This window comes from Myotis yumanensis, unplaced genomic scaffold (genome assembly GCF_028538775.1).
Source record: "Myotis yumanensis isolate MYYU_CA2020_CCGP unplaced genomic scaffold, mMyoYum1.0.hap1 SCAF_13, whole genome shotgun sequence".
In the NCBI taxonomy this organism is placed as follows: domain Eukaryota; kingdom Metazoa; phylum Chordata; class Mammalia; order Chiroptera; family Vespertilionidae; genus Myotis; species Myotis yumanensis.
The window spans coordinates 51009-63401 of NW_027223764.1; the positions used below are offsets into that span (position 1 = coordinate 51009).

General features: G+C 48.2%; 1 protein-coding gene across 2 annotated transcripts in view; it reads left to right on the forward strand.

Annotated features, from left to right (window-relative positions):
- The first annotated feature begins 3073 nt into the window (after positions 1-3073).
- SEC23IP (SEC23 interacting protein) overlaps positions 3074-12393 on the forward strand; it is a 40950-nt gene continuing 31630 nt past the window's right edge. Inside the window, exons 1-4 of one of the 2 annotated variants that reach the window (XM_070431993.1) lie at positions 3074-3281; positions 7132-7664; positions 8430-8652; positions 9992-10185. In XM_070431993.1, coding sequence (XP_070288094.1) covers positions 3119-3281; positions 7132-7664; positions 8430-8652; positions 9992-10185 — 1113 coding nt within the window. In that variant the 5' untranslated portion in view covers positions 3074-3118. The remainder of the gene's footprint in view (positions 3282-7131; positions 7665-8429; positions 8653-9991; positions 10186-12393) is intronic. The other variant, XM_070431992.1, reaches the window with a different exon arrangement.

Consider the following 12393-nt stretch of genomic DNA (forward strand, 5'->3'; position numbering starts at 1 on the left):
CAACACTGGCCAGGGCCTATTCCTTCCACTTAGCAGATGACAACACATGGCACTCTTTCTTCTTGCATAAGGAAGGCAGCCAATCGACGATGATCACTCATCATTCATGCTTCTCTCTTCCTTTCGGAAATAGGACAAATAAATATCGCTCAAGAACACACTGTAGCCCTGACCGCTGTGGCTCAGTGCGTAGAGCGACGGCCTGCAAACCAAAAGGTCCCTGGTTCGATTCCCAATCAGGGCACATGACCTGCTCGTGGGCTCGATCCCCAGTGGGGGGAGGGGGACAGGAGGCAGCTGATCCATGATTCTCTCTCATAATTGATGTTTCCATTTCCTTCCTTCTTTCCCTCCCTCCCTCCCTCCCTCCCTCTCCCTTCATCTCTGAAATCAATAAAAAAAAAATAGTTTAAAAAAACTCACTATGTTTCTACAAAAACCTTCACATTGATTTTTTTTTCTCGTGGTGAGAACACATTCCCATGAGAACCCTGCATCTGGAGGTGCCATCAACAATGACAGCCTCCCTGGTACTGATGGCATCAATAATAGCAGCCTACAGGGGAAGGACTGCCTCAGGAATGCCCACCTCTAGGCTACTCATTGCATCCAACATTACAGCCAAAAGGGTACTGGCTGACTCAGTAAACGAGGCCTCTCCAGGGGCCGCTGAGTCGAGCGGGAATAACACCTTATCCCTATACCCCTGCACCTCGCTGCACAGACTGGCTGCCTCCATAATGAGGTCATCCAAGGGACTGGCTGCCGCAATCACAACAGCCTCCGGCTGACTGGATGCCTCAGGAAAGGTGACCTGTCCGGTACTGGCTGCCTTGGGAAAAGCCACCTCCCCAGGACTGACTGCTTCAATAATGGCAGCCTCTAGGTTACGGACTGAATTAGTGAACACACAGCTTCCCCATGTCACTGCAGAAGCCAAAGCCTCCCTTTGCAGGGCTGGGACCGGAAGGGGTGCAAAATCCAGACCCATGACTTCAGTACATCCAGGGGGAAAAACAATAATTGCACCCTGGACAGCCTCGATGATTTTCTAGGGTTTTCTGTGGTCTTTGTTTGTATTTTTAAAAAATATATATTTCATTGATTTTTTTTTTACAGAGAGGAAGGGTGAGGGATAGAGATTTAAAACATTGATGAGAGAGAAACATCAATCAGCTGCCTCCTGCACGCCTCCTACTGGGGATGTGCCCACAACCAACGTACATGCCCTTGACCAGAATCGAACCCGGGACCCTCAGTCTGCAGCCCGACGCTCTATCCACTGAGTCAAACCGCTCAGGGCTGGTTGTTTTTTTGGGGTACAATGCTTCATCAAATTCACAGGACATTAGCTACAATTTCAGCACCACGGACAGAAGATGGAGGTGTTATTCTTTAAAGGGCCACAAGAGGGGAGCAGAGGATACTTTTTCCAAAGGAATTGGCTGACAGCTTCCTTTAAGGTTTGTATCATAAATATATCCATGAATAAGTAACCTAATCAACTGGTAACCGGTCACCTGGAAACTAGTAACCAGGAACATAGTAACCAGAAACCATTAGCCTAAATACTATCAAGCAACCTAGTAGGTACTAACTAGGAACACAGTACCTAGTAACCTAGTAGCTGGCAACTAGGAACCTTTGTAACCTAGTGACCTGAAAACCAGTACCTGGTAATTAGTGACCTAGAAACTAGTACGTGGTCATCCTTAACCTGGTGGACTGGTTACCAGTAGCCCGGTAACTAGTAACCAGTAACCTAGTAGCTAGCAACCAGTGACCTCAGTAAAGGCTACCTGTCCCGTCCTGGATGCCTCATTCGCGGAGGCCAGGCACTACGGGCGGCCTCCAGGGCACTGAATGCCTCAGCAACGGCGGACTCTCCCGAGGTCGCCTGGTCTCCTGAGACTTTACACCCGCGCTGTACGGACTACCGGCCTCAGAATGGCGGCCTCCGGGGTACAGAACGCCGCACTCATAGCCGACTCCAGGTGACACGGACGGACCGCGGCCTAGAGAGGACCGGCTGCCTCGTTCGCCGAGGCACCGAGGTACGGACGGCCTCCAAGATACCGAACGCCTCAGTAATGGCGGACTCTCGCGAGGTCTCTGGGTATCGCGATACTTCACACCTAGCTGTAAGAACTGCCTGCCTGACTCTAGGTTCCGCCCCAAGCCTCCCCACGGTCGCCCCGCTCCCCGGGCCGGGCTTGGTTAAACACTGGCAGGTGATTGAGTTCTCGTGGTGTGTAATTAAGTAAGTAAGCTGAGGAGGCTCTGGGAGCCGCTAGGTGCCCGCCCTCGGGGTGTTCGCAGAACCAGCTGGGCCAGAGCCTGTGCTCCTGCCCAGGGATGAAGCTGACAGCCTGGGCTCCTCGCAGGCCCCCCATGGCCAGGCCGCCCCTCTGCCTCCAGGCTGCTGTAGTTGCCATGACAGGGGCACAGCGCCCGCCCTGCCTCGCCTGAGCTCAATCCCGGATGGCCGTGACGCCATTGCCCCATTTTGCTTCCATTAAAAATGTCTGTGTATTTCCAACCCTCAGCAACCGGCTTCCGCCAGCGGAGGCAGCGTGCGCCCTGCGCGAGGTCACCTCTGAGGAGACCAGGGGCCTGTGGCTGCCACAAAGATGGTTGTGAGCACAGGGGCTGAAGTTGGGGCCATACGAAAGCTCCAGGGTCCTCACGGCCTGGCAGGCTGCCCACGAGATCCCGCTCAGAGGAGAGGGACGCCGGCCTGGGCGGAGAGGGGCCCGGGTGCTGAGACGGCGCCCCTAGGATCGCCCTGGCTCAGCCTGACTAGCTCACGCTGGCATTGGCAAAGTCCCCTGGGCCACCTTCCTGGGGCTGCCAGCCCCCAGCCCCGCCCCCGCCTCCAGGCCCACTTCCGTATACGTGGGGGGAGTCACGTGTTAGGAATCCGGGCGTGAAGCCGGCGCCACCATGTTGATTTATGGCGGCGCTACATAGGGGCAAGAACGCGGCCACGGACCAGCCGCCCGAAGTTCTGGCCCTTGTGCGCAAGTGCGGAAGTGTGCTGGCCCCGAGTGTGACCAGTTTCCGGCCGGCGGTGCTGCACCGGCTTCCTGAGACGTGTAACGGCTGGTGGGCCGCAGCCATGGCTGAGAGGAAACCTAATGGTGGGGGTGGTGCCGCCTCCACCTCCTCGTCCGGCACTAATTTACTCTTCTCATCCTCGGCCACGGACTTCACCTTCAACGTGCCCTTCATCCCGGTCACCCAGGCCGCCGCTGCCTCCGCCTCCTTGCTCCTGCCTGGAGGTAATACGGAGAGGGTTCCGGGGGGCGCGTCTGTGCGGGGAGCGGGGCGAGGGCCTGCGGTGACGAGGGTCGGACTGGAGGTTTTCCTTCGGTCGCCACCCGCCTGGTGGGTGGCTGCCAAGGCCGATGGTGGGCAAGTGTGAGCGGCTTGGGTGCTTTGGGACTCGGAGGCGGGGTCAGGCCCAAGGCTTCCTTTGCGCCCCTTGAAGGACCCGTTCGGAGGCCGGACACTCCTGGCTGGCGTCCCACACGTTTTGTTGAACACTTACTGGTGTAGCAGGCCCTGGCAGGAAATGCAAGTGACTTAGCGCCCCCTCTCAGGATGCCTAGGATGTCCCCCAGGATACGGTGGGCGCCTCCCAGGATGCACAAACTTGAAAGAGGAGGGTTGCATCCTGTGCCTCTCTGTGCGAAGACTGCCTGTCTCGGCATCACTGCCTCTTGGGCGCCTTCCTGTTCTCCTGGGTTCGCACTCCTATGTGCGCCTTAGCTCCTTGTTGGCATCTTTATTCCTGTGGAGAGATGGCTTTTTAACGACTATGTGGCATAACCCAGAGGGTGGTGTTTAGAAGCATAGACTGTTCCAGCTCCAGTCCTGCAGTAACTTACTGTGACCTCAGGCATGTTACTTGACCTCTCTACACTTCAATGTCCACTTATGTACAGCCTCATGGGGCTGTAACGAGAAATGAATTGAGTTTTAAAAAATATTTGTATTGATTTCAGAGAGGAAGGGAGAGGGGGAGAGATAGAAACATCAATGATGGGAGAGAATCATTGATCGGCTGCCTCCTGCACATCCCCCACTGAAGATCCAGCCGCAAGCTGGGCACCTTCCCTCTACCAGAATCGAACCAGGGACCCTTCAGACAACAGGCCAGCGCTCTATCCACTGAGCCAATCTGGCTAGGGCAATGAATGGATTTTTGTAAGGCACTGAGTATAGTGCCTGGCACACAGTGCTATATACATGTTTGTGCAATAAACATGCGTGTCTGTTTGGACTGTGGGCTTTTTGAAGGCGCGACTTATTTACCTTTTTGTTTTTAGGATCTTTAATGACTATCACATAGATTCTTAGTCAAGGATAAATATTTTTCCCACTGAATACTTTATTCTTGCTTAAAGGACGAAAGTCTCATGGGGAAGTGAAGGGCAAACTGGAGGCACTTGTCCATGCAGATTCCCTTTCACTTGTGTCATGTTTCTTCTTGGTGCTTATCACCACCTGACAGGGACACATATTTGTTTGTCTTATCCCACTGGAATGTAAGTTTCATGAGAGCAGGAATCTATGCCTAGAACAGGGATTTGAAGGATGAGGAAGGGCATGGTATGCGGTAGACCAGTTTTTTAATAGATATTTGTTGAATGAATGAAAGGATGGGAGTCAGGAATATGTACCTCTTGCTTTGAAAACTGGTGGGAAGGTTAGGCATTGCCGTTTTGGTCAAGGACCAGACTGGCTGCAGGAAGTTGAAGGAATAAATAAGGTCATACATGCAGCTAATTCTGTAACAATTATTTTTCCATCTATAAAAAGGATTTGGTCGCAGCCGCCATAGCTCAATGGATTGAGTGTCCTCCCATGCACCAGTATGGAAGGGTACGCAGAAATGAGGGCATTGTTAGAGATAGGCATATAAAAGTCTCACGTGTGGGAAAACCTGCAGATTTGTCAGGATTTGGTGGTAGCTGCTCACATTCTCTCTCCTCCCACTCTCCCAGGAGATCGGTGTGACTATAGTGTGTGTAGGCAGTGAAATTAGAGGTGTGTTTTGGAAAGACTGGAGTGTTGTGAGCTTGCACTAGAATAAAGCCTCCTGTAGCAAGAGCCACCAGCCTGGAGGCCATTGTGAATCAGGCAGCAGTGGATGGCACTGTAGCCATAATCAGCCACATGGGGCATGAAGAGCAGGGAATGGATAGGAGAGATTTCAGACCATAAAAGTGTTGGGACTTAGGGACCCACTGGTGACCAGACTGTCTGCTCTTTGAACACAGAGGCTCCTTCTCATTCAATTTTAGCCCCAAGACCTAGCTTCAGTGCCTGGCACATAACTACTTTGTACATATGTCTTGAATGAGGATCTGAATAATTGAATGGAGAATATGAGAGAAGGAGAGGCGTCTGTGAGATGTGGTTTCTGGTTTGAGAGGATGGGTCGATGTGGTGTTAGTGAGATGTGGTGCAGGAGCACATGGGAGGACAGTGAGGATGATGGACTCCGTTTTAGGTGTCCGACGTTTGAGTGGATGTGCCTGCCACAGTATCAAGGAAGCAGTTGGAAAATAGGTTCAGGAACAGTGAGCACAGTCTCGTTCGATACGGAGTTGGGAGTGTCACAAGGATACAGGTAGGTGCTCACTAAAGTTGTGTGTCCAGTGTAATTAGAAAGTGCCCCTGAGGTGAGGCTGGATCATGATGAGATCAGTATTTCCTTTATAATTGATGCTAATCAGAAAAAAAGCTTCTTGAATCAGTTGATCCCTAAGTCGTCTTAAAGGATGAAACTCACCACAGAGTTTTCTCCTCCCTGTTTTCAGTGGTTGAGAGGTGGACGAAGAAATACAGATGAATCCACGTGAGGTTTACATGACTGAAAAGAGAGTGAGAACTGGAAATACATAAGAAAAGTAGAATGATAAAAGCAGACAGGGGCCCTTGGGCAGGCCAAGGTATTTTATTTTTAGTCACAAAGAAACAACCTAGAAGAGTATTTGGAATAGTGGATTATCTTAGTTAAATTGATGAAATACAGTAGAAGCAACCTAAAGACTTCATCCAGAATCTCAACAAGCCATGCCCTGCTCTAGCAGATCAGTATGGAGCCCGGAGCTTGAAAGAGGGCTCCCTTTGTCAGGTCTCAGGGCAGGGACTTCATTGTGCCTGTGTGCCGGATGTGGGTCCACCTCTGATTTGCTCCATGCCTTCAGAGGTAGGAGATAGAATGAAACAGGAGAAGGAAAAGCTTAGGAAGAGGACAGTGGAAGTGACAACAAGCTAAGGGCTCGTGAGAGTTTAGTAAGGCTGGTCTTGTGAGGCTATGTAGAGAAAAAAATGCTTTGATTTTACAAGTTGGAGCAGAGAGAAGATAAATAGTTTGATGCTGATAATTCCCGCAGTGAAGATCAAGTTGGGCAAAGGGAAGCGAGGAGAACTTACCTGGCTAGAAAATGACTTTTCTAGTAATTTGGGGCTCGGTCATGATGGTTTAGCTGGTTGGATACTCTGATTTTAGGGATGGCAGTTCGTTGTTGGCCTACTTTGCCTGTACCTGTGAATACGAATTCCACATGTTCATTTGTACAGTGAGTGCTTTATGGGTAAGAGCCTTGACACACCCTTCTTGTCAACAGAGTGAGTATCTGTACTTTAGGTTCTTGTCATGACGTTGGAAATAAAATTATGTGTATTAGATTTTTTACCTGGAAAAAAGGGAGCATGCACAAGAACATGTAAAATAGTAGATACAGATTTTGTTTATAATTTTTAAAACGTCTATATACAAATATGTATAATTTCTATATATTTACAAAATAAATAATGTCTAACTCTAGTATTTAAAAAGTATGGAAAGGTATGTACCGAAATATTGTTGAAGGTGATTATCTCTGGGTGGTGGGCTTATGAATGAATTATAATTTTTCTTCCTTTTGTTGTTTCCTATTCATATTTTTTAGTTTTTCATTACAAAGAGAAGTTTTCAAATAAAAAATAAACGTTTTTCCTTTTTTCTTCCTGTAAATGCAGGCATGTAATTTGGAACAACACAATGAGAGGTACAAGAACTAGGTCTTTAGAATGATAGCATACCTTCTAAACCATTTGCTCTTTTGTCCCTTTCAGAGGATTCCACAGATGTTGGGGAGGAGGACAGCTTTCTTGGTCAGACTTCTGCTCACACATCTACCCCACAGACATTTAGTTACTTCTCTCAGGTGTCAAGCAGTAGTGATCCATTTGGGAATATTGGACAGTCACCATTAACAACTGCAGCAACATCACCTGGACAATCAACATTCTCCAAGACCCCAGCTGCTCTCCCTTTTACAACCGGATCCCAAGATGTGTTGAATACATTTCCCCCACCCTTTTCGAAGGCTCAGTATGTTCCTCCAGCTTCTTCACAGACGGGCACAAACGCTTATTTGCCTGCTCAGCCAAGTAGTCTCCCTCCTTCAAATGTTGGGAGCCCACCCCAAGGAATATCCCAACAAGGATACAATCCCTATCGCCATACTCCCGTAAGCAGCAGAGCGAATCCTTACATTACACCACCACAGCTGCAGCAGTGCCAAACACCAGGCCATCCCACCCATCTGCCACCCTCTGGACCCCCTGTCCACATGTACCAGACGCCTCCAGGATCTCTGCCAACGGTATGGAGACATGTTTTTGTATCCTAATTATGCACTTTAGTTTTTAATCTCTCTTACTTAGCCTATGCTTTTAAAAGCACAATGCTTTTTATAATATATATCATGACAAAATATTTTCAGAGGATATTCTTTGTAAGATGTATGCTTTGAAGCAAATGTTCTTTTACAGGTAGCTCATGGAAGGTTCACATTTTAGTTCTCATCTGTATTGAAGTACTAACTGATTTTAATAAGTTAATCTGTGCCGGAATTTTTAGATTTCAGTGTAAGATACCAATGATAAATGCGATCTAAGGACCAGTGAGAGTTGAAGCAATTATTATCTTAACAGACTGCCAACATCTCATTTTTAATTATACTATTCAATCAAGATACAAAATTATAGGGACTAAAATTGATTACTCCAGTAATTTCTTTTATTTACATTTATGGAGTTTGGATCTAGACAGTTAACCTCAGTCTCAGGAGGGTAATGGAGTAACATTTACATTGGGCTATGAAATTGCCTTATGTTTTTTCCCCAACTGATACCCAACTGACTTCCAAAGGGAAATCAACTAAAACAAAACAAAAAAATGGAAACCATTAAAAGATAGCGCTATTATTGTGAGTGTAACCTAACTTTACTCTTGGGGACAGAGAATGGCTTTCATTTTACTTAATTAAAATCATACTGATGCACAGACTCTTGATAATGCGTCCGAAGCATCTACGAAACTGTCCTTGGAGCTGGCATGACGGTCCTGACTTTGTCGTCCCCTCCAGGTTCCTCCTCCAGTGCAGTCAGGGCTGTCCCCTCCAGCGCAGCAGCAGGCACTCGCTAGACCTGTGGGCTCCTCTGTGCCAGTGCCACCTCCTTTTATGCTTCAAAACCAGTACGAGCCTGTTCAGCCCCACTGGTTTTACTGCAAGGAGGTAGAGCACAGACAGCTCTGGATGCCTTTCAGTGTGTTGGACTCTTTGCATCTTGAAGAAGTCTATAATTCAGGTAAGCACTGTCTATGCATCACTTAGATCTGATTTTAGGGAGAGAGAACATGAAGGTCTTTATCCATGGCTTACTTTTTGTGAATGTCACATTCCTTAATGTAGACCCCACAAGACTCAGTACCTTAAGATGGTGATTTGATTTTATTTTTTTAAAATATATTTTACCGATTTTTTAAAGAGAGGAAGGGAGAGAGATAGAGAGTTGGAAACATCGATAACAGAGAAACATCGATCAGCTGCCTCCTGCACATCTCCTACTGGGGATGTGCCCACAACCCAGGTACATGCCCTTGACCGGAATCGAACCTGGGACCTTTCAGTCCGCAGGCCAACGCTCTATCCACTGTGCCAAACCGGTTTTGGCAAGATGGTGATTTTAATAAAAGTTCTGAGTTATTTGAGAAAGGTATCTGAAGAAGTGTTTTAGTAATTTTCTTACTTATTTAAAGGATTTTTCTGATTTCCAATCAGAGAAACAGAATAGCTCATATAATCCCGGTGTCAATTTTTTTTTCTCCTTTTCTGGGGGGTGTCAATTTTCTTATTTCCCTGATTCATTTGTATGTATAGAGCATTTTCTATGTAAACCTTATTTCTTAAGATGCTGTGGAAAAAGTATTCCATGGTCAGGTGAGTGTGGAAGTGCTTGACTACATCTCCCATTTGAGACAGACACTGCACAGGAGTGTGTTCAGGCTGTGAGAAGTCCTGTGGGAAAAAAGGTGTCTTTGTTTATCTTGATGATATCTCACCATGGGACTTAAAAATTGTCTAATAATATTCTTCAGAAATACGATTCATAAATTTTGCTGCTTTGGTTTATTACCAGTTATTTGAATTATTTTATGTTCATGTTTTAAAATTTTGCCCTAGTTATTTCTTCACTTAAGATCATAATTTTGATCAGTACAGATTAGTCTTTAGCTCTTTTTATTTTTAATGTTTTAAAAATCTATTCTTTTTTTATTTAAATTACTTATTAAATTAAGTATTTATTTAACTCCTCACCTGAGGACATGCTTAGAGGAAAGTGGGGAGAGAGAGAGAAAGAAACAGCAATGTGAGAGAGAAACATATTGGTTGTCTTCTGTTTTCAGCCCCACTGTGGATCAAACCCACAACCCAGATATGTGCCAACTGGTAATCGAACTGGCAACCCTCCCATCCATAGGACAATGCCCAACCAGCTGAGCCACTCCTGCCAGGTTTAAGGTATTTTTAAATAAAAATGAGCTTAGTTCTTTGTCTTTAAGGATCAACTGGTCACTGTATTCGTTACTTATTACTTCATCTATGCCTTGTAACTGTTGGGTTACACTGTGGACTTTGTGCTCCAGTCCAGCCAGACCCTGAGAGTGTGGTTCTAGACACGGATGGAGGGCGCTATGATGTTTACCTCTATGACCGAGTGAGGAAAGCTGTGTACTGGGAAGAGGAGCCCACTGAAGTGAGACGCTGTACTTGGTTTTACAAAGGAGACACAGATAGCAGATTTATTCCCTATACAGAGGAATTCAGTGAAAAACTAGAGGTAGGTGGGCTTTATCCCTTTATGCTTTTCTTAAAAAAATGTAGGCCCTGCATACATTGGAGCTGCATGAAATACCACCCACAGGGATCAGACTTTGTTTACAAGAGAGTCTTTCTTTCTTTTTTTAATTAAATTTTTTAATGTATTGATTGATTTCAGAGAGAGAAACATTGATTTGTTGTTCCACTTATTAATGCATTCATTGGTTGATTTTTCCATTGAATTTTAGAGAGTGGAAGGGAGGGAGAGAGACAGAGAGATAGAGAAACATCAGTGTGAAAGAGACACACATTGATTTGTTGCCTCCCACATATGCCCAGACTTTGGCCAGGTACCTATCTTGTAAGTGAGGTACATGCCCTTCACAAGAATCAAACCTATGACCCTTCAGTCCATGGGCCAACACTCTCTCCACTGAGCCAAACTGGCCATTAGTTGATTCTTGTATGTGCCCTGACCAGGGATTGTACCTGCAACCTTGGTGTATGAGGACACTGTAACCAACTGAGCAACCCAGCCGGGGCCAACAGTGCCTGTCTTGATTCTGTGTACAAGGAAGATCTTTGGTGTCAGAAAGTTGTGGGTGGGAGTGTGCAATCTCATGTAATTGTGAACTTAAAATGTCCCCGGGAAGCCCTGTCTGGTTTGGCACAGTGGATAGAGCGTTGGCCTGTGGATTGAAGGGTCCTGGGTTTCATTCTGGAGAAGGGCACATACCTAGGTTTCAGGCTCCTCCCAGCCTGGGCCCTAGTCTTTCCCTCTCTCTTCCACACTCTCTAAAATCAATGGAAAAATATCCTCGGGTGAGGATTAAAAAAATAATAATAATATATCTATACTAATAAAAGGGTAATATGCTAATTAGACCGGGTCGACTGGACATCTTCTGGACGTCCGACTTCCTTCTGGACAAAGCCATAGTGGCAGGGGCCAAGGCAGAGGTGGGTAGGGGTGATCAGGCTGGCAGAGGAGCAGTTAGGGGGTGACCAGGCTGGCAGGGAGGCAGTTAGGGGGTGACCAGGTTAGTACGGGGGCAGTTAGGGGGTGACCAGCCGGCAGGGAGGCAGTTGGGGGTGACCAGGCTGGCAGGGGGGCAGTTAGAGGGCGACCACGTCGGCAGGAGGGCAGTTAGGGGGCAACCAAGCTGGCAGGGGGGCAGTTACGGGGCGACCAGGCCAGCCGGGGACCAGTTAAGGGGCGATTAGGCTAGCAAGCCGAGGTGGTTAGGGGTGATCAGGCAGACAGGCGAGTGGTTAGAAGCCACCAGATTGGGAGAGGGATGTCCAACTGCTGGTTTAGGCCCCATCCTTTAGGGATCGGATCTAAACCGGCAATCGGACATCCCCCAAGGGGTCCTAGATTGTAGAGGGTGCAGGCTGGGGCAAGGGGACCCCCCCCCCCCCACCCACACACACACGAATTTCATGCACTGGGCCTCTAGTCTATACTAATAAAAGGGTAATATGCTAATTAGCCTGGGAGACCTTCTGGACAAAGCCATGGTGACAGTTCCGAGGCAGAGGCGGTTAGGGGCAATCAGGCCAGGAAGGGAGGGCAGTTGGAGGTGATCAGGCCAGCGTGGGGGGGAGGCAGTGGGGGTGAGCAGGCTGGCAGGGGGTGCCTGTTGGGGGTGAGCAGGCTAGCAGCGTGGGTTGCAGTTGGGGCCGACCAGGCCGGCAAGCAGAATGGTTAGGGGCAATCAGGCAGGCAGGCAGGCAGGTGAGCGGTTAGGAGCCAGTGGTCCCGGATTTCGAGAGGAATGTCCAACGGCCTAAATCAGCAGTCGGACTTCCCCCGAGGGGTCCCAAGTTGGAAAGGGTGCAGGGACAACCCCGGGCTGAGGGACAACCCCTCAGTACACGAATTTTGTGCACTGGGCCACTAGTGTGTATATATATAAAAGGCTAATCTGCTGGTTGCTGTGATGCGCACTGACCACCAGGGGGCAGATGCTCAATGCAGGAGCTGCCGAGCTGCAGTGACTTGGCAGCAGCAGTTTTAGGGTGATGCACCCCGAAACCAGAGAGGAAGGAGCCTGATTTCTCACAGGGCCTTGCAATTACACCTTGGGCCATGGGTTATGTTGTTGCTGGGGCACTGTCACCCAGAACCTGGTTTACCGCACACTTGCATTTGCGTTCCACACTTCGATGACAGCAGCTTTGCAGAGTGCCCTCTCGCACTCTGGGACCTCTCGGGGGAGGTCGG